Here is a 19654-nt window from a genome sequence, read left to right on the forward strand (position 1 = left end):
TATTCACCTCATAAACTTCTGAAGTTTTTCTTCACTTTCAAAAATATATATCTTATCTTGATATTTCACAGCATACTCAATGTTGCCAGGCACCAAAGCTTCGTATCTGAAGAGATGGAGCAACAAGAAATGTTAGGCGTCTTTTGTGCTGTGCATATTCAGTAGATACTGGGAGCCTTCTGGTAATCTAGCATGTACAGAAATTACACAAAAAGGTAGCAATTGGATCATCTGTGCTTCTACCCCATGACAGACAGCTACAACGCTCAAAATTTGAGTGAGTCCCCACCTCAAAATCTGCTTATAAGTGAACTTTCATAGTGCCTCTTTAGAGCTCCTCTGGCTAAAATGCCAGCCATGCTTACTCAGGAGACTAAGAAGGGACAGCATAGAAATGACTCTTACGGTTGTACCTCAACAAGAAATTCCTGCACACTGAGGAAATCAGTGGGGCTTTATAGTGGAGCTTTATAGATATCTTATAAAATTGTGATACCTAGTTTTGCCTCTCCTTAGGTGTTGTGAGATTTGTTTGAACTTTGAAGGCTTATGATAGAGAAAACTCAAACTGTATCCAAGCAGACTACATCACAAAAGACAGTAGACCAACACAGACCCTTGTGACTGGCTTAATGCTCAGCTTTGTCCCCTTTAGTCAGCTTTGCGGAAGGGGATCCAATGCATTCAATTGATTTATTTGAGTGCCAATTTGAGTAAATTAACATTACCCAAGACACAAAAAGGAGAAAGAATCCCAGATTCAAGGAACTTATGATTTATGTGTCTTTCCTTCTACAAGAAGTATCATCTGACCAACCTAAATTCCTACCGCTTAGGAATCTTAGTCTCTCAGATCTGTTAAAGAATTTTTGAGAGAAACTCAACCCACCTGCTTCTTTCAATGACACATGCATAGGAACTGATGACCTTCAGGATGCTTCAGGCTGTGCCTCAGTCTAGTTATTAGAAATACACTAGACCATGCCATAAAGGCAGGGAGTTGATAGCAAGGGGATATTTTTCAGCCTCAGAGAAAAGATTAATGAAGCACCTTTACAGCTAAAGCAACAATATTTTTAATATCCACTAGTGCAATAAAACTAGCGGAGAAATGGAAATGGAGCAGAAGTTTGGGCAAGGCTAGGTGAAGTGCGCTCTTTGTATTCCAGGGCCCTAGGACATACAGTTTGTAACACAAGTTATGAAAACTGCATTGGTGTACCTCTGTTTTCCATCTAGGTAAGTGACTGGACAGTATCCCTGCATTTCAGCACTTCTCGGGAATAAGGCCTTGACTTCTGCCACTGTCAGTTTCTTTGGTAGCATTTCTGGAGGTGGAAGAGGATGAGGTGCCAGTGGTGGTACATATACTTCCGGTTCATTCAAGAATTTCTGTAGAAGCAGAAATTAAACATTTTAATAATGAGAGAAGCACTATAAGACAGTTAATCAAACTCCAAAGGACTGACTCATGCAATTTAGAAACTGTTTCTTCTACAAAATCTCTCTTAGTGTGCTGGTGCTGCTGCCATGCTAAGTCATTCATTCATTTCTTTTCCAACTCACTCACTACATCACCATCCACCCAGCATCCATCCAGTATCCATAGCTATTATTAGTCATTCCCTACCCCAACCCCCCCAAAAAAACTATGGAGGAGGGAGGAAATGGTTGCTTTGAAAATGAATATTTGATCTGTGACAATTTGTAAGAGGATCTTTGATTTGGAAGGACTCTCTGCTGCATTCTATCTGACTGGATGTTTGATAGTGTAAGGATATAGAACAATAGCTAGAATACCAATAACACTAGTCTAATTCAAATGACGTGGTGTTCTTTCTATACAGAATCAAAGACTCAAAGCAACAATGTTCCTTCTCCCCATAATTCCCTCCCCACATGTTTTTGGACACTTACATCCAGTTCTTCCTGGGAAGCCATTTTGTAATAGTGTCCTCGAAATTCTGCAGCAAACCGTAGTGATGAGGTTACAGAGCAGTCAACCAATTCATGTTTTTCTGCAAGGCTGACAGGGCAGTACTGTCCAAACTCTCCCAGCCGATATTGCAGCTCTTCAGGGGTGATGCATAAATCAGCAATGCTGGCTGCTTTTCCTGTTAATAGCATTTAATGATAAACCTTTGTTAATGAAATATATAGAAAGCATAAAGCATTTCTATGTAGGAATGTTACAGTTTGGAAGATTACTGTATCATGTGAAATTGATATGAAATAATGAGAATTCAAATATTAGCAATTTTTATAAACTGATATTAAAATAAAGTTTCAATTCATTTTACTAATTAATTTTAGTAACATTTCTCTAGCATTCACTTAAGAAATACAAAAAGTGTTAAAGATGTGGGATACTCTACCTGCTTAACTTATTAGTCTGTTTTCTCTTGGATAGGTTTATTAGTGATTTATTGTTTCATTTCTTTGTGCTGCAAAGGAACATTTCAGCTATTATTTGAATTCTTTACATTGGTGAAAATGAGTACAAGGTGTGATAAATGCATATCATTTACTCATCCTTGTCTTGAAAGTGCTGTGGTCTATCTGGATGAAATAAATTCAAGATCTTGCATAAAATGTCAGATAAAAAATTATTTTAAAAGGCTGCTTTTCAAGCTTGATGTGAAAAAGTTGCATATTTTTTAAAAATTTTTGTGGCTTATGGCTGAAATTTATAAGGTGAGTGCAGGAACAGAGCTGTAAAAGGTAAAATCAAAAGGTAGATTTAAGATAAAGAAGTCTGCCCTTCGGTGGAAGTCTAGTTAAACTGCACAGGCATATTTGAGGGGCACGTTTAATCCTTTCTGTGCTGCCACACACACATTCAAATGGGAACTATGCCATTTTAGACTAAAGAGCTTTTGGCTCCTCACTGCAGAAATTAACTTAAATTGCATATTTAGCCTTAATTCTGAATTTATAATGAATATTATCCCCCCTTACTTAAGTGAATCTTCAAATGACAATTCTTCCTGTATACTTTGGTATACCCTATGTGATTTTGTGTAATCACCCAAAGTTGAGGAATCTGCCATGAACTGCAAGACCTCTGACTTCTTTCAGTTCTTTTCTGTTACCCTGTTCTTTGGACAACAGCCTCAGATTGTTCTGTAGCTGGTCCACTCTTTGCTTTCTTCAAAAGAGCTCTTCAAGGTCTCTCCAGATGAAATCAAAGAGTCTGTAATGCTGCATGATATTGGGTCTGGCATTGAGAGGTCTTGGAAAAATGCAACACTCAATGTCTGTACAACTGCAAAGGATAAGGTCACTCAAGACCTCAAAGTGCATTAGTATGCAGGAGAGTCTGAGGAGAAAAATGAGAAAGCTAATCCGATATCCTCTATCTTTCAGGAGGTAGGCTGTGAGAGGGGAAACCTGAGGAAAATTTACTTTTTCTCACTTTTTGATATAAACTCTCAGGTCTTGCAGGCAATCCAGTTACAGATACATGCAGAAAAACACAGCTTATATAGTCAAGATGGCACTAAACAAGCCTCTGAATGTTCTGGCATTGTCTTTGAACTCTGTATATCCTTTGTAACTAAGGCTCAGCTTTGGGTCTAATGAGCACTAACTAATGAGCACTCTTTTTAATATGATTTATTCTTTTGGATTTGATGTAGCTTTTGGAGTCAGTGTCTGAGAGCTGAAGACAGATACCGATGCTAAGATCGGCTTCTATGTTACATTCTGATCCTTGATGGCAGATATCTTCACATGAAGCCCCCAACATTGCTTGTGGGCATATAAAATAAAAATTTAAAACTGAAGCCAACAAGGAAAGTAAGTATGATGCTGCCTTCGTCATATACTTATCCATCATTGTTTCGGGTGACCTACTAAAGACAAAGGACTAACGCCTAGTTGCTAGTTTTCCATGAAGAGCCTCTGCAAATTAAAGAACCTGCAATCTGTCTGGGCACTCTTCATATGCTCTCAGAAGACAGATGCAACAAAAGAGTTGTTAGAAAGAAAGTCACCTTCTCTATAACCCACCAAGTACTTAAAATGCAATCCAGTGCTTTACACAAGCAGAACCAAGTCCAACTATTTTTTCAAATAGTTACTATTTTCCCAGCTAGTCTCACATTAAAATTGACATCCAAACTATCAGCCTATAAAGCTACCTAATAAGTGTGAAGACAGTGAACTTAACTTTAAAGAAAATTTTAGATTCTAAAGATTTGGAGATGCTTATATCCATTTGTCTGCTGTTATAGCTGGAATGAATGATACAAGATTTTATGTTAGAAAAAGGCCTTGCATTTGGACAGTGATAGAATGCCAAGGGGAAAGGTAGAAGTTGCAATAAGCATATCTAATCTATGGGTGGAAATATGCAGAAGATATACCAAGGGCACAGTGAAAACAAGGACTGTCATGTTTTTAACTCCAGAATTCACAAGTAACACTATGTTTTTGTCCATACTAAACTTTCAGCTGTGTTTTGTGTGGTATCAGTTAATATTTTGTTGGTTAACTCATTTTCTGAAATAATGCATTTTGTCACATAGACCAGGTGATAGATACATCAGCCTTGAATGAGGCAGATGTTGTGTGTTTTGTCTCTTCAATGTTATTTTCTTACGGGTTTTTGTTATGTCTAGTAAGTGAAATATGCTATGAACCTTAATTCCAGCTGCACTTGGTATGTATGTGCCCAAGAATTAGCTTAATCTAGAGCAAGTTAAAACTGAATTTAAATATACTTATTACATTACAACTTTCTTAAAGAACTTTGTTTTTCTTTTACCTTCTCTTATTCTTTCCAGATATATCTGGATTTCTTTAATAACCACTTGAACTTCCTGGAGTACTTCGTTCCAGATCCACCACTTGCTGTGGAAGGCATCAACCACACACCAGTTCTGATGCTTCTTCTCATAATAAGTCCTAATTGCATCAATGTGTTGTTTATAGCAGGAATTTCGAATGGCTAGAATCTGTGAGCTGTCATGTACAGGGTAGGGAGGTCTGAAGACAACAAAAGGCAGCACTGATTTAATATGAAGTCTGAAGGTCAGATCATTTGACTGAATGTCACATATAAATTTTAGAGTTCATTTTTACAAAATTTGGCTTATTTGAAATTGTAGAGCTTATCTGAGAAATACAAATTTCTTATTAAGAATATTACCAGTTACATATGAAAATAAAGTTACCTCTGACCAGGCCAAGTGGATGTTCAGAAACAAACAACATACATAACTTTTGCTATTTATTCTGCAAATGCAACTCAATAATTTTGTAAAGGATTTGTAATATATCAGCACATATTTACTGATACACTCTATCAGTACACCATTAAATGCTACCATAGACAAAAGCTTATAGTACTTTTAAAGTGAAAGTCACTGTTCATTGAAAAACAGGCCTGATTGTGAATTATACTGTTGTTTGAAATCAAGAAGTAGCCACAATCCTTGGACGTATTTTGAACACAGTCTAGCTGTCATATTTACATATACATAAATGAAAATAATTCATCTGACCTCTACAAATATTATGCAAGACCAGAAGAGGTATTTTTACTAGAACAGAGAAGCACTGACTGTCCTGGTTCTTGATTTAAATGATGCCAAAGAAAGAGAAACTTCTGTTTTGATAAGATTCATTTCTCTATAAGTTGTACCTTTTAGAAATTGCTAATATTACCCATTTTAATTGATTTGTATTTAAGCCTATAAAATGTAATTAGTTTGGTATTTAAAATGAATTTTTTAAGTAAATGCTTTTTAAAAGACAGCATTAATTTATTTTTTTGCAATGCAAATAGTCTTTAGGCTTTCAGTAAGCAATTAGCATTGTACTGATTATTTGATAAAATGAAAGAGACAAAATGAAAGAGACATGCAGTAATGCTCCAAGCTCTCTGGAACTTCTTAGAAACATTTCCTTTGACGAGAACCAGGTTCTTATACAATTTAATTTTAAGGTGAATGTTCTGTTCTTTTTAATTCTCTGTCCCTTTATAAACTACTTACTGCTGTATCTCAAAAACCACCAACAGCTTTTTAAACAAAATATTTATCTCCTTAGAGAAACAAAGAAGAAGGATATCTGAACTGAACAGTTTAGATGAGTAATTCATGAGCTGTGTACGTGTTATTAAAATATACATTGCTCCTATCTTTTAAAAAGGACTACAGTTAAGACTTAAAGAAAAAAAAAGCTTATCAGGGAAAGTATCAATTTCCCTTATGATGACAATAATTAAGTTGATGAATAATAAGCTTCAGCAGCAGACTGAACTAGTAACATTTCTGATATGCAGTTTCACTAAAACTGCAGTTAAACTAGGCAGTGGGTGCACACCATTGTATGCCTGTTTCCTCAGTCCTCCAGTCTGGGGATCTGGCCAGACTGTGCCGCAGCTTCCTCTGGCCAGTATGTCTCGGTTTCGAGTCTATGGAAATCAAAACACTAAATTGTAGAGAGACTAGCACCCATGTCTTTTCATATACGGAGCTGGGAGGCCCATGGGGTTTGCACCTGCGTCCAAGAGCATGAAAGCCCTCCTAGATCCACCAACTTAGATATAACAGCCTCTCAGGGCACAGCACTGAGGTATAGCATTACACAGAGAGAAAAATTACAATCTTGTGTTGGTAAAAATATTGCTCTCAGGGAGCATCACTACCTATTCGTGCTTTCCTTATCCAACATTGCTCTTCTGAACACTTCCTTTGCATCCATTTCCAGTTCAAAGATTTTCACTGGAATTATCCTAACTGATTCCAAGAGGTTTACTTGTTTTCTTGTTAGAGGATATCCATCAATAACAACTCTGCATACAAACAGAAATAGAAAGACAGCTTTTCTAAAAGGTTGATTCTTAATTAATCACAATGAATTCACAAATGATTAATTTGTGCTACAAATATTCACAATACATTCTCAAGAGACACAAAAGTCTACTCCCATGCCATCAAGTTCAGTGCTACCCTGATTTATTAGACACAGTCTTCACCCCAAAGAATTTAAAAACAAATTAAAATTAAAAAATTGTAAGTAGATGGAATAAGAAATGGTAAAGAGTGAATGAAATATACAAAGGGTAAAAGTTATATGAACATAAGTGGACAGCTCTGACTTACCAAAATGGTGGAGTTTTCAGTTCTGATGCACCAGTTATGCAGTTTAGTTTTAACTACGGGGAATTTCCATATGGGTTAGGAGAAGTAGTTTTCCAAGTGAAAAATAAAATAATTTATAGTACTTGAACCATTTTTAAAATTACATTAAAAAAACTTTTTTCACATATTATGCAGTACTGGGGCAAAATATTTTGGAATGCTATTCCAATAATTAACATGGAAGAAAAGTTGAAAGAATTCTGATCTCAAGCTCAAATAATTTTCAGAGATTAATCTGGAAACGCCTTTTTCTGTTAAAATTCTCCTTTTTTAGGAGAGGAGTTGAAGTTCATTAAATTGATAATGAAACAAAATGCTTTTTCAAGTTAGCCCAGTTTGACAGGTGTTAGGGACAGAGCCTAAGAAATCTGTACCCCTTAAGAAATGAGGTGGAAAGAATCAGTTTTCTGCTCCTCCTTAATAACTTCAACTGTTAACAAAACCAGAAAAAAGCTGGAGTACTGAACTACCAGTGTGCATTGCTGGAGAGAATCAGGTCAGTTTGAGTTGGTACAAGAATGGCTATGAGAGAGATAAAATGGCAGTTCTCAACGAATAATGAAATACTGGCTTCTGGCTGAAAAATGGGTAACTTTCATAAAACGTATTACTTGAATTTACTGGAACATATTTACTTGAAAACTGCAGAAAATTATGTTTCAGACTGCTTTTCCAGAGTAATGTGGAGACTCTATTTTACACTTCATTTTGGACAGATTATTTTCTTAATGAATAAACCACTGATGTGTTTTACTGAAACAGTTTGTTTCACAGTGATAACATGAGAATCACTGCCTATGAAAGGACAGGCATATCTTGAAAAAAAACCCTCAAAACCCAAACAAGACTCTTACCCAGTAGTGGTACACATGTGATTCATCAGAGTCACATCTAGAGCCTGGACAGCCAGTTCATCAGGTACAGTCAGTCCTTTATGAAGATGCCATTTTATCATAAGTGCCAACTCACTTTCTGGCTGATCGTTTAACACTAGCCGTATGGCATCTCCCACAGTCAGGCGCAGTAATCCATATACACTTGCAAATTTCTTGGCAACTGCAAAACATTTAGACTTCAACACTCAACCTTCACATAAGCAACATCACAACCTTGCAGTCTGTTAAAGTAAGTCCTCGGTCTTGGAAGTGAAGCGTTCAGCTCATACCCTGGGTCATTTCAAATGCAGAATCTTGCTAAGTGGGTACCTAAATCTGCTTAAAAGGCTAAAAGGCTTGATCCTTTAGCTTTGTGCAGTGCATGCCTAATGCACTAATAGCATTCAATTCAGCACAAAGCACAGCAGCCATTATCAATTTTATTCCAAAATATGTTAGAAAATATGCTACCACTGCCCACAGAACAGCTTAGCTGTTAGATCACTTATCCAGGAAATAAGAAGTATGGTTATAATTTCCTCCTTAATATGACATGACTTAAACCCATCTCCTACATTTCTAACAGTCTATCCTAACCATTAAGTTCTGGTGTAAGCCGTATCTTCTTCTCTAGCTGAAGGCAGAGACCTGTGGATTGAAGGAGTCATGGAGGGAGATGGAGAGAAGGAGTGGGGAGAGAGGGAAAATCCTGTTTCATAATCTAGACATTAGGAAACAGGCTGGAGAACACAGTGTTTTTGGTTCTGGTTCTTGATCCTAGAAACATTTCTTCATTTTATGTTGCATCATATTGGTTAAAGGAAATGAGAAACAATTAGAAAATAATAAGAAATAAGCAAGAGTTATAAATAACACTAGTTCAGATTTTCTAAGAGCCATCTTCTGTCTTACAGATAATACTGGCTCCTACCTGTAGTCTTCCCAGATTTTGGAGGTCCGACAATTGCAATCTTAATTGGCGTGGCTGGTTTAGGTTTTGGCTGACGGATATATTTGATGGGATTTTTCATAAATGTTTCTTTATTTTCTTTACTTGAAAAGAAATAAATATATTGTCGATGGATTACGGGATAGACCGGGTTTTCATGGCTCTGGGGTGATTTGATTATATCTCCTTCACTTAGCTGTAGCATATATAAAATAGGAAACAGTTAATTAGGTTTGACATAGCCTCCTCTTCTTCCATCCTACAGAAGTGGCTTCATGGGCAGGGAGATGACTATCAACTAGTGGAAGCAAGGCACCAAAGGGTTCTGAAATACCACCCCTCAGACATAATGTCCTGTGTGAGTCTGAGGAACTTGCATACATATGTAATTCTTGTACAAAATATAAGGTAAACATTAAAGAGAGAAAGAATATTCACTGTTTCCAGTAGGTGGTACCATAACACTTTCTGTCCATGAAGAGACCACAGAGAGATGCAATATTTTTTTGAATTTTAAGAGAATTTCTATTGAGGATAAAAAAAAAAATTTTTTTTATTCCTCTGTGCATTAAGAAACACTTATATTACCTGGCTGACAGTAGAAGATATACTGGGAATATTGTATTCAGCAGAAGTCATGTCCAAATGAAGAAACCAGAAAAGAATATCCATACTTACATTGTGGCGAAATGTAAAACCACAATAAGGCAAGCCAAAAAAGCTTTGTTAAAATATAAATGCTGCTGATGGAATTTTTTCAAACACATCAGGAAGCCTGTTAGAAAGCCTATAGTGCCAAGGGATGACTGAGATGTAAGAAGAGCACTAAAGGCAGAAATGATCATTGCAGAAATGCTAAATGAATTCCTTGCACCACTGTTTGCTAAGGAAGAACTTAGGGATGTCCCTATTGCAGCCGTTCTTGAAGGAACTGCCTTAAAGGATCAATGGAAGATGTTTTAGAACAAACTGGTGAGATCTGTAGAAAAAAGTTGCCAGGACCAGATGGTGTTCATCTTACAATTCCAAAGGGATTCAGAAGTGAAACTGTTGAATTACTTGCTAACTGATGCGTAGCCTACTGCTTACATTGACCTTCTTTCCACAAAACAGAAAGGTGGAGAAAATGAGCAATTTTTTAAAAGGCCTACAGGATGGATCCTATTAACCACAGTCCAGTAATGTATACACATAAAATAATGGGGAAAAGCAAACTGAACTTCTGCAGTGGGAAATCATGCCTCACAAGTCTATTAGTGTTCTTTGAAGGAGTCAGCAAGCATAGAGATAAGGTGATCAGGTTGTTACAGTAGAGAAGAGCATGTTCTCCTGTACTGTATTATCATGCCAGGCCCTTCTCTAATCCTTAAATTCCTATTCCTGCATCAGGCCATTTCATACTGCTTGCCCTCAATTTATAAGATATCAAGAGTCTGCTCTACTCCATATTTGGTGCTCACATTTCTCTCTCAGCTCATCATTGTTATTCTTTGTTTATCTAATCTGTTCCACAACTACTTATATTTTTCCTAAATTTAATCTAAAAATAATTGGTATATACTCTACCTGCCCTTCTACAAAGACCCTCTAGTCCTTAATTAATTTCATCATTTCTATTATATCCTAAAATACACTCAAAATGACTCTATTTCCTTTTCATTATTATCGCCTATAATTCCCACTGTCAGCACACCAGCCTGATTTCATCTTGTGGCTCTTTAGGACTTCCTTCTTTCTTCTAATTGAATTATTTTTTTATTTGGTAAGAGTACACCATACGGTATAAATGAATGAAATGGAAAAATGGAATAATGAAAGTGTAGTGAAATTTAATAAGAAAAGATGCAAGGTCTAGCATGTAGGGACTAATAAGAATTTCACTTTTAAGCTGGGGTTCAGTAACTGGAAATGACAGACTAGAAGAAATAGCTACTTGTACTAATCAATTATTAGATTATTAGATGCCAATTTGATGCAACCATGGAAAAGGCAACTATGATCCTAAAATATTTTAAGCAGCATTTTGATTATATAAAGCCCTAGTAGGATCTGATCTGTGTACAGTTCTGATTGCCAAGGTTCAAGAAAGATAAACATGGTCTAGAACAGGTGAAGACACAGAGCAACATGATGATTATATTAAAGGGATTAGAAATGACTTGATTATTTAGCATAGCAGAATGAAAGCTGAAACATGCTTCCTTCAGTAACTTTCTTGTTTTCTGTTTCCTGTTCACTGGCTTTTTTTTTCCTAATTTTTGATTCATTCACAGTTCAACCTGCTTTTATTTCTATTATTACAAACAGAAAAAATTACATAAGCCCATTTCTGAAATGGATATGAGTACTTTCTGACCTGAACCTTCCAGATCTCTAGTAAAATACTATGGAATTAGATTTATTGCTCTTCAAAATGTGTAAATATTAACAACAAACAATTATTGCTGATGAATTACATACACTTAACATTTGTCAATTTATTTTTTTGCCACTGATAGGGTTGGCAGCCACCTACTCTGCCTCCCCTTAAGTTCATCCAACTTACAAATTCAAATCCCACATCCTTTCAGCTTATTTTCACTGCTTCTGAAAGCTCTAAAAGCTTCTATGCTGTTGTCCTATGTTTACTGGGCCATAAGTTAGGCATTTTTTTGTGGCTCAGTGCCACCTTTAATTGTGTTGCTAGTGCTGTAGCAAATTTTATTAAATGCCACTCAGCCTCTGTTTAGCTGCAACACTGAAAAGACTAACTAACACCTGTTATTACCAATGCTTACTCTATTTTGTATGTATTCAATGATACAGTTTTGTTTCAGTAATGTTGTTTTCATTAACTTTTACTGGCATTACTTTAAACCATTTCATAATATTTTCTTGTTTTATTTGAAATATATTACTTAAAAGTACTACTTCTGAAAATATTCTTTAGATATTTAAAAAAAAATTACCTTGACTGGATCCCACTGACCAAAAGAACTTGGATATTTATATGAGAAAATTAGCATCTTATGTGCAAGTGGCAAACTTATTGGGTAACATTTCTCAAAAATGCTTCCGCGATTTTCCACTAGAGGATTCAGCTTCCTATATATTTGGTAGCGTACGATGCGAGGCTTTTGTCTTCCACTGATCTCGATTTGAGGTATTAACAATTTTTCAAGTTCTTCCTAGTTAATGAAAACACAACGAAATATTAGAATCATAAACATGATCAGATTTGTAATGATGAGTGACAGCAATATTTTCTATGCACTATCAAGAATTTCTTGAGCACATTCTAAGTCACTGTAAATCAGTAAAATTTGATTTAATATGAGATGAGAATTGGCCTTTCTGCACTTTTACCTTTAAGTTACAGTTAAGACTATATTTGACTTCGAGGAATCTAATATGAGAAAACTAAAGTTTAAGAGGTATCTTTTATAAGAAACAATTAAATATCATTCTTTACGCACTCCTCACAATTTACGATGGCTTATTTAGCTACTGTCTAAAACCATCGCTGCTGTCTGCTGACTTATTATTTTTCAGATGATTCAACTAAAATATAAAAACATCCTATTTTCTACAGAGCTTTTTTTGGTACCTAAGACTTTTACAAGTGCTACAACGTTTTAATGTCATAATTGATTCTTTCACAAAAGACCAAGGTTCCACAATGCCAAGGAGGACCAACAATTAAAGAAACAGATAAAAATAAACAAGTCTTGAATAATGAATCAGAAACAGTAAGTTATTTAAAGTTATTTATAAAAGCATAAGTGTTCTTGGAATCAAAAAATAAGGCCAAAAATATTGAGTAAGCTGTAACTGGAGGTACTAGTAACATATAGTACTAATATGAAGTTCTGTTATACATTACTATTGGTGTGTAATTCCTCAAGTTACATATAATATCTATGTAGCTCCTGGATCTTTCCACTACCACTCATAAGCAGGACTCAATATAATAACAGTTTCTAAAACACTAGTAACCTCTGTTGTCACTGAGGATTATGTACTTCTTGAGAGAAACAAAAATTGCCCTCTTAAATGCTTGTTCCTTTTCTCATCCAATTTTTCATGAGTTTACTAATTTGACACACTATAGACTCTCAAATGTCAGAGTGGAAAATGGAAAATGTACCAAGGACTATAGTATTCCATTAGCTTTAACCTAAAACATTGTATTGCTCATGTAAAGGGTTAGAATTTTCCCTATGTCAAGGCTGTTCCAGGAATTTTTTATTGTCTTTCAGTGGCCTTATCCTAAATGCTTTCTAATTCCAGCTTTCAAACCTAGATTGTACTCAGAAACTCAAATTAGCCACAGGCTTCATTCTGAACCCATAAAAATAAAAAACCCATATAAAATGTTTGAATACATGATTATATGTATTGTTCATGAAAATGTTCAGTAAAGATACAGCATTTTTACAGTCACTTTTCAAAGCTGAATGTACTTTCAAGTCACCTTCCTCCAAAATTAATGGAAAGGGTGAATCTCTGGACACAAAACATTAATCTTTTCCACACAGCTTACACGTCCTCAAAGTGCAAAGAAAATTAGGAGTTTATTCTTGATTCTCCTGATATTTAATCCATTAACTAGTAAAATAAAGTGAACCTTGAATCAATTACACTTATGGTGGTGGTAAAGGTCAGATTCAGTTTCCAAACCTTACATCTACCTATTGGCTATCTATTTCTGTAAACTTTCTCTCTGGTCAGTGAAGAAAGGTTCTAAATCACATTCATTTCCTCCTAAAGTAAGATGCCTGGAGTAAGGTAAATGAATGGCACCTATCTGCCAGGTGCCATTCTTACATAGACAGTTGCTATCTTACATAGACATAGGCATTTACACTGGAGATATCTGGAGTTAGATGAGATTATCTCACAGTAGATGACACTGAGTTCAGAAACACAGATCTGGGAGTATAGCTGTACTTGAATATTTGCTCTGTATTAAATGGTCTTTATTTTCTAATCTGATTTTTATACTCTGGGCTGTTTCAGTTTTCTATGCAAAATCTCACATCTGGCTGAGTCCACATTCACATTTGAAATACATCAAATCCTGGTTTCTTTCACTATTTAAACGCATAAAATGTCCACTGATTGCAATAAGACTATGTTAATAACAACTGTATAAAAAACTTTGGGTTGCCTAATAAGAGTAGTGACTTAAAAATGACATATGGAATTTTGTTCATATGTTTACAATCCTTTAGTTTGGTTGCCAACATTAACCGGCCTATTAAAAAGGAAATAAAGACCCCCCAAGACTGGGTGGGTCCACCCAAATTTTTATTTGTTTTTTCCTAACAATATTACTCAGTCTTATAAATCATATATTTTGTAAAATATATACCTTCTCACTACAGTCTTCATATTGCTTACATATTCAGATCATCATGACTTCAGAAATAGTATCACTCAAACACTGTAACTTTGAAATTTGACCGCTAAAATAAATCAAAAACTCTCCTTGTCTCATGCTATGATATACGTAATAAAATAAGGTACCTGTACACCTTGTAAATTCTCTCTCTGTGAATCAAACTTTTCTGCAATTTCATTTTGTATACGTTCAAGAGCATCAGTCTCCTGTTCTTCTTCAGTTTCTTCTTCTTCTGCTTCTTCTTCTAAAAACTCTTCTTCAAGTATAGCTTCAACATCCTCATTTACATCCTCATTTTCATCCTCATTTTCGCTGGTTTCATCATATTCCTTATTTGTTAAAGCATATAAATGTAAAATATTCAGTTGTTTCATGTCTATGACACATGATTTGAAGGAACATATAGTATTTCTGTCTTTGTTTAGAAAAATCATAATTCAACAAAAACTCCCTTTTTGGTAGCTTATCTAAAGCAAAATCTAGTAACTTCTAGAATAATATTTCAGAAGAAAGCACAGAGATATTACATAATGCATACAGTGAGGCACTGTGCCAATTCCAACAGCACTTGAAAAACTGCAATGCTACATTGCATTTTTGTTGAGAGGAGTATTTTTTACATATTTGGTATTGTAGTTTGGTGGGACTTTGTTATAAACAAGTTTGTTAGCTGAAAGCATACTTGACAACATTTCATAAGCAGTCAAGTAGTCCATCAAGGCATATATAAATATGTTTTGCAATTGATTTTGGGCAGAAATCCTGGTACAGTCCTATGCAGGTTAATAATGGATTTGACAGAGTACTTAAAAGACATGCCTGACTACAATGACTGGGGCTACTGTTATGCTTATAAATTAGATATGCTAAACACATTTATAAGTATTTTGCTGAACTGGGGATCATATGAAGAATTCTTTTAAAATTGCTTTCAGTGTTGATGAGTCATCGGTTTCTAAAACAATTCAAACATATTTAAACATATACAATTATTTTGAAAAGTAGAGGTTTCTGACAATTATATTTTTACTATTCTAAATTGCCCTTAAAACTCTGTGACTAAAAACTCTAGAAATTTCTAAAAGATACGAATACAAACACTTCTATAGTAAATATTTTTAATTAACCTGTTTTCTTACCTCCTGCTTCTTTTTTTTTTGTTCTACTAAAAGTTCTGCCCTTCTTCTAGCAATCTTCACATCCTGTTAGTGAAAAAAAAATCTAAGAAAATAATAGTATTTGCTAATAAAAGTTCTCCTCTGAGAATTCTGAAGCAGAACTCACCTTTACTTATTAGGTGAGTTTTATCCTGTATTAGAACGAATGTATAATTCAATCAGCAGTATGGTATAAAAGGTTTTAAAACTTTTGGATTTATTCTTCTGTACTTATAATAGGTAGAATTGGTAATTCCACTTAGAAAGGATGTTCTTTGCCTCTTTATAACTCTGTTTTCAGGTGCTTTTAATGTTACAAAAATATTATCTATGCAGCTGGAAATTTTGCAGAGCAGATATGCCTCTGTGTACTAGGTGAATGTGTGTGTAAATTTCAGCAAAACTAACTTGGCAATTTCTGAGAATGAGATTGGGGGAGAAAAAACACTGTGATTCTGATCACAGTGAAAATATTATTACAATCTCTGTTAGTAAGCTACAGAGTTTCCTATAGCTAGTTTCTGCCGCTTGACAAAAGGATCAATGAGCCTAATATTAAATGTGTGCTGTTTCCCAAGTCTTTTTAAAACTGCTCAATTTTGACCAAGTTTTAAGCATTTGAAATATATTCTTCCATACATACTCAGCAAATACACATCAAATACACAATGGCTAAATTCTAACACAGAAGGAATACGCAGAAGCACTCCCTTCCATTCAAGGCCACTGGAGGTTGATGAGGATTCAACTGTAATTGCTGTTCTTGCACACTGTGATGCCGGTCACCTGAACTGAGATCAGAGAAGCTGAACATGTCAACACTGCAGGCAATAGTGCAATGTTAGAAACATGATAGCTCTAAACAACATGTCCTGGATACCAGAGTGCTCTAGGCAGAGCAGCAAGAAGCTCTGTGCAGGCTAATTTTCTTTACCCCTTTCATTGATTAAACTCCGGTATTGCTGAACGATACTGCAGTGCAGACATACTCATTGCTGCGTGTCCTATTGCTGGCTTCTTTCAGTAGAAAAGGAAACTCTAGAGCAGCATCCAGCTGCTCTGCCTGCATTTTCCAGACTCTCTCTTTGCTCTCCAACTTCAGTAACAAATGAGATAACAGCACCCCCAGCAGTGTTGCATTCTCTCGGTGCCCTCTGACTTGTTCACTGACTGACCAAAAGGATGCTATGGAAAAATATTCAATGTGTAACTAAAAACTATATATATGCATTACTCATAAACAAAAAGATCAAATTACTGTTATTCAGGAAATCCTGATTCTGGCTTTTCCTTACTTCCAAGTGGTGTTCTTTATGCCTTGATCAATTTGTACAGCTGTTTTGTGTATTTGTTTTAAACAACAGCCTGTTGTTTTCCTTTGTCGTGAGGAGCCATATTTATGCCTATATCTCGGGAGACATAGCACAGGTAGTTGCCACCTGAGTTATCACAGTAACTCCTTACAGGGTGAGCTTAGTACACCAATACAAGCTGGTTACTAGAATGCACCTTTTCCACTGAGGTTTCCAACTTGCATCAGGAAATATGAAATCAAAGAAATACTTGAACTCTCATGGCTTATATGCATTTTCAGAGACAATCTCTGGAGCAAGCAGTTCATATAACTTGTTGATATCATATGGGCCTTGTCCCACACTCCCTTGTGCTGACTTACTGTGCGTCAGCAGCTCTGTAGTAACTTATGTTCAGGCCTTTTCTGATGGTACATGTGAAGTAGTATATCTCACTTCTATAGGAAGTTAGGAACCTTGAATATGTTGCATGTGCCAACCATAAATGTCTGCATAGAAGTTTCAGATTATTTCAAGGTAGCTATTATGTGATAACCTGTTCAGTAATAAACACGTCTTTGTTCAGCTGGGAGACTGCACAGCTGCAACAACATGGAGAGTGTGGCTTAGTGCTCTTACATTTCTGTGCAGGGTATCATAGTTGGAAACATGGGCACATACACTAAACAGTGCCTGTGAAGTAAGCCCATGGGAGATACAGATCAGCTCAGCAGCACTTGCTCAGGGAGTGCAGGGTGAAACAGCACCTCATTGCTCAAGCTGTGTGTTTGATGTTTTATGGCCATATTCAGTCCCTCCATCCAATTGTCTTGTCTGGGACTTTCCAAATGTCTGGCATCTGCCAGACTGCCTGTTGCCTGACAGCACAGCTGCTTTGCTTGGGGTGCTAGACATCTAACACTTGTGCACAAATTAACTGCTCTGGGCAGTGTTAATATGGGAGAGGCAGAGCAGGAGAGGAGCCTTAAAGTCTCTTCAGTCCCCATGGTAAATCTGGGAATGCTGAGAATATGTGAGGCTGTGGCTCCGGCTCCCGTGTCTGTTTCTCTGTGTGCTCCTTCCTGTGTTGAAAGTTTTAGAATTTGTGTTTCTGAAAATACAAATAAGTAAACAGTGCTGGAAACCTACCCTTATTTTTGCTTTCAGGTCTTTCAGTTTCTTTTTATTTTCCTTTTTTTTATATTGTCTTTCTCTCCATTTTTTCAGATGTGGAGGAAAAAGACGGTTAAAAATGTCACTTTCTTCTACTTGAATATAAACTGCAACATCAGGGCAGAGTCCTCGCTCTGACAAATACTGGGCTTCATCTAAAGTACGAGGGAAACCATCCAGTATAAATCCTGTGGACCTGATTCAAAAAGAAGATAGTTATCATTATACAATGTAGTTTAAAGCGCAACACAGTGAAAATGGAGTGAATTTGCAAAAATAATTTTAAACACCCTTATTAAAATATATTTTAATAGTAAATAAAAAATATTTTCATGTGTTATTGCTCTTCAGAATGCAAAAATGATATTTCACTGTGTATTTAAATTATTGTACTAACAAATAGATTTCTCTTTTCTGAGGTTTTAATGTGCTGAGACTAATTATTTTAAAAAAACTTTTAAACCAAAATAAGTTGTATCTTCAATATTGTTTGTGTGACCCTAAAAATTATACTTCTCAGCCACTGCTCTCAAACCATGTGAAGATACCCCAAACATTATTTTGGTAAAGTCCATCACAGAAAGTTTGTTGCCTAACAATTTATTTTTCAGAAATTCCTGACAATTTCTTCTCCAATACAGGATGAGAACCTTGCCACTCAGCATCACATACATCTCCTTTCCTGCAAATATTAAAAACAGGTCAGATATGTCTGGAAAGCTGTATGGCTTGCTGCAACTCTTTCACTCTCACATTAGATGGGTAGACCCATAAAGCTGAATGTTGTGTTAATGAGAAGTTAATACTTCTATTTATTAATTTACACTTTGGTATGAGACATTCTAAAACTGTAGAAAACCAAAGGAAATCCAAGGAGTGAGAAGAACAGGTGGTCCTAGATACTATGGGAAAAAGCTGGAAGGAGGATATATATCATGAAATATATCATGATGAAGGTTCTCCTTTACTATACAGACCTTGAGGAAATTGAATTTATATAATCATTTAATGTCATAACATTATGTGTAATGTTGGGTATCTTTTAGTCCTGGCGCATTCTTTTCTTCTAAAACTGATCTTCCTATTTTTACACAGTTAAGAGAATGCCATCTTTCTAACTGTGGGCTGACAGGACAAAAGTTTATTGGAGGAGCTCATTTATTACTTCTAAGGCATTTCTCATACTGCTAGGAACTGTGACCTAATGGTCAAGCTTCCAGCATCTATGATCTGTATGGAAGTGAAAGGAAAAGATAGGACATAGAGAAAGGGATTTTACCTGCTGAAAGGATGTCCTGAAAAGCCTGAAAACAGTCTACCCTCTAGAAGCAATTTATCTGACTTATTTATGCAAAAATATTCCATATTTATCATGCCATAACAGATGTACTTTCTGATCTGAAAGGAGGTCAATTGTGGTTACATAACCGGAGCAGAGATTGTGATGAATGCACAAAAGATAACTCATGCTGCATCATTTTGGAGACCATGGATATTTTGTCTTTGCTTTCCACGTAACATTTATAATATGTGGAAACCACATACAGCTGGATTCCAGCTCTCTATGTTTATTAGCTACATGCAAACATAAAACATTTATTTACATATCTATTCCGTCAGCCTACCAGAACTACATGGCTATTGCGATAGGAGATAGGGAGGACCAACTATTCA

At 35.7% G+C, this 19654-nt stretch overlaps 1 protein-coding gene across 1 annotated transcript in view; it reads right to left on the reverse strand.

Annotated features, from left to right (window-relative positions):
* AK9 (adenylate kinase 9) overlaps nt 1-19654 on the reverse strand; it is an 81079-nt gene that overhangs the window by 4773 nt on the left and 56652 nt on the right. The window contains exons 25-36 of the mRNA XM_064508868.1: nt 17957-18176; nt 15486-15560; nt 14807-14809; nt 14484-14687; nt 11924-12142; nt 8958-9171; nt 8006-8207; nt 6656-6802; nt 4769-4989; nt 1918-2114; nt 1223-1392; nt 8-106 (exon numbers count right to left, since the gene is read on the reverse strand). Of these exons, the coding sequence (XP_064364938.1) occupies nt 8-106; nt 1223-1392; nt 1918-2114; nt 4769-4989; nt 6656-6802; nt 8006-8207; nt 8958-9171; nt 11924-12142; nt 14484-14687; nt 14807-14809; nt 15486-15560; nt 17957-18176 (1971 nt within the window). The remainder of the gene's footprint in view (nt 1-7; nt 107-1222; nt 1393-1917; nt 2115-4768; nt 4990-6655; nt 6803-8005; nt 8208-8957; nt 9172-11923; nt 12143-14483; nt 14688-14806; nt 14810-15485; nt 15561-17956; nt 18177-19654) is intronic.

Source organism: Dromaius novaehollandiae, chromosome 3, assembly GCF_036370855.1.
Source record: "Dromaius novaehollandiae isolate bDroNov1 chromosome 3, bDroNov1.hap1, whole genome shotgun sequence".
In the NCBI taxonomy this organism is placed as follows: Eukaryota; Metazoa; Chordata; class Aves; order Casuariiformes; family Dromaiidae; genus Dromaius; species Dromaius novaehollandiae.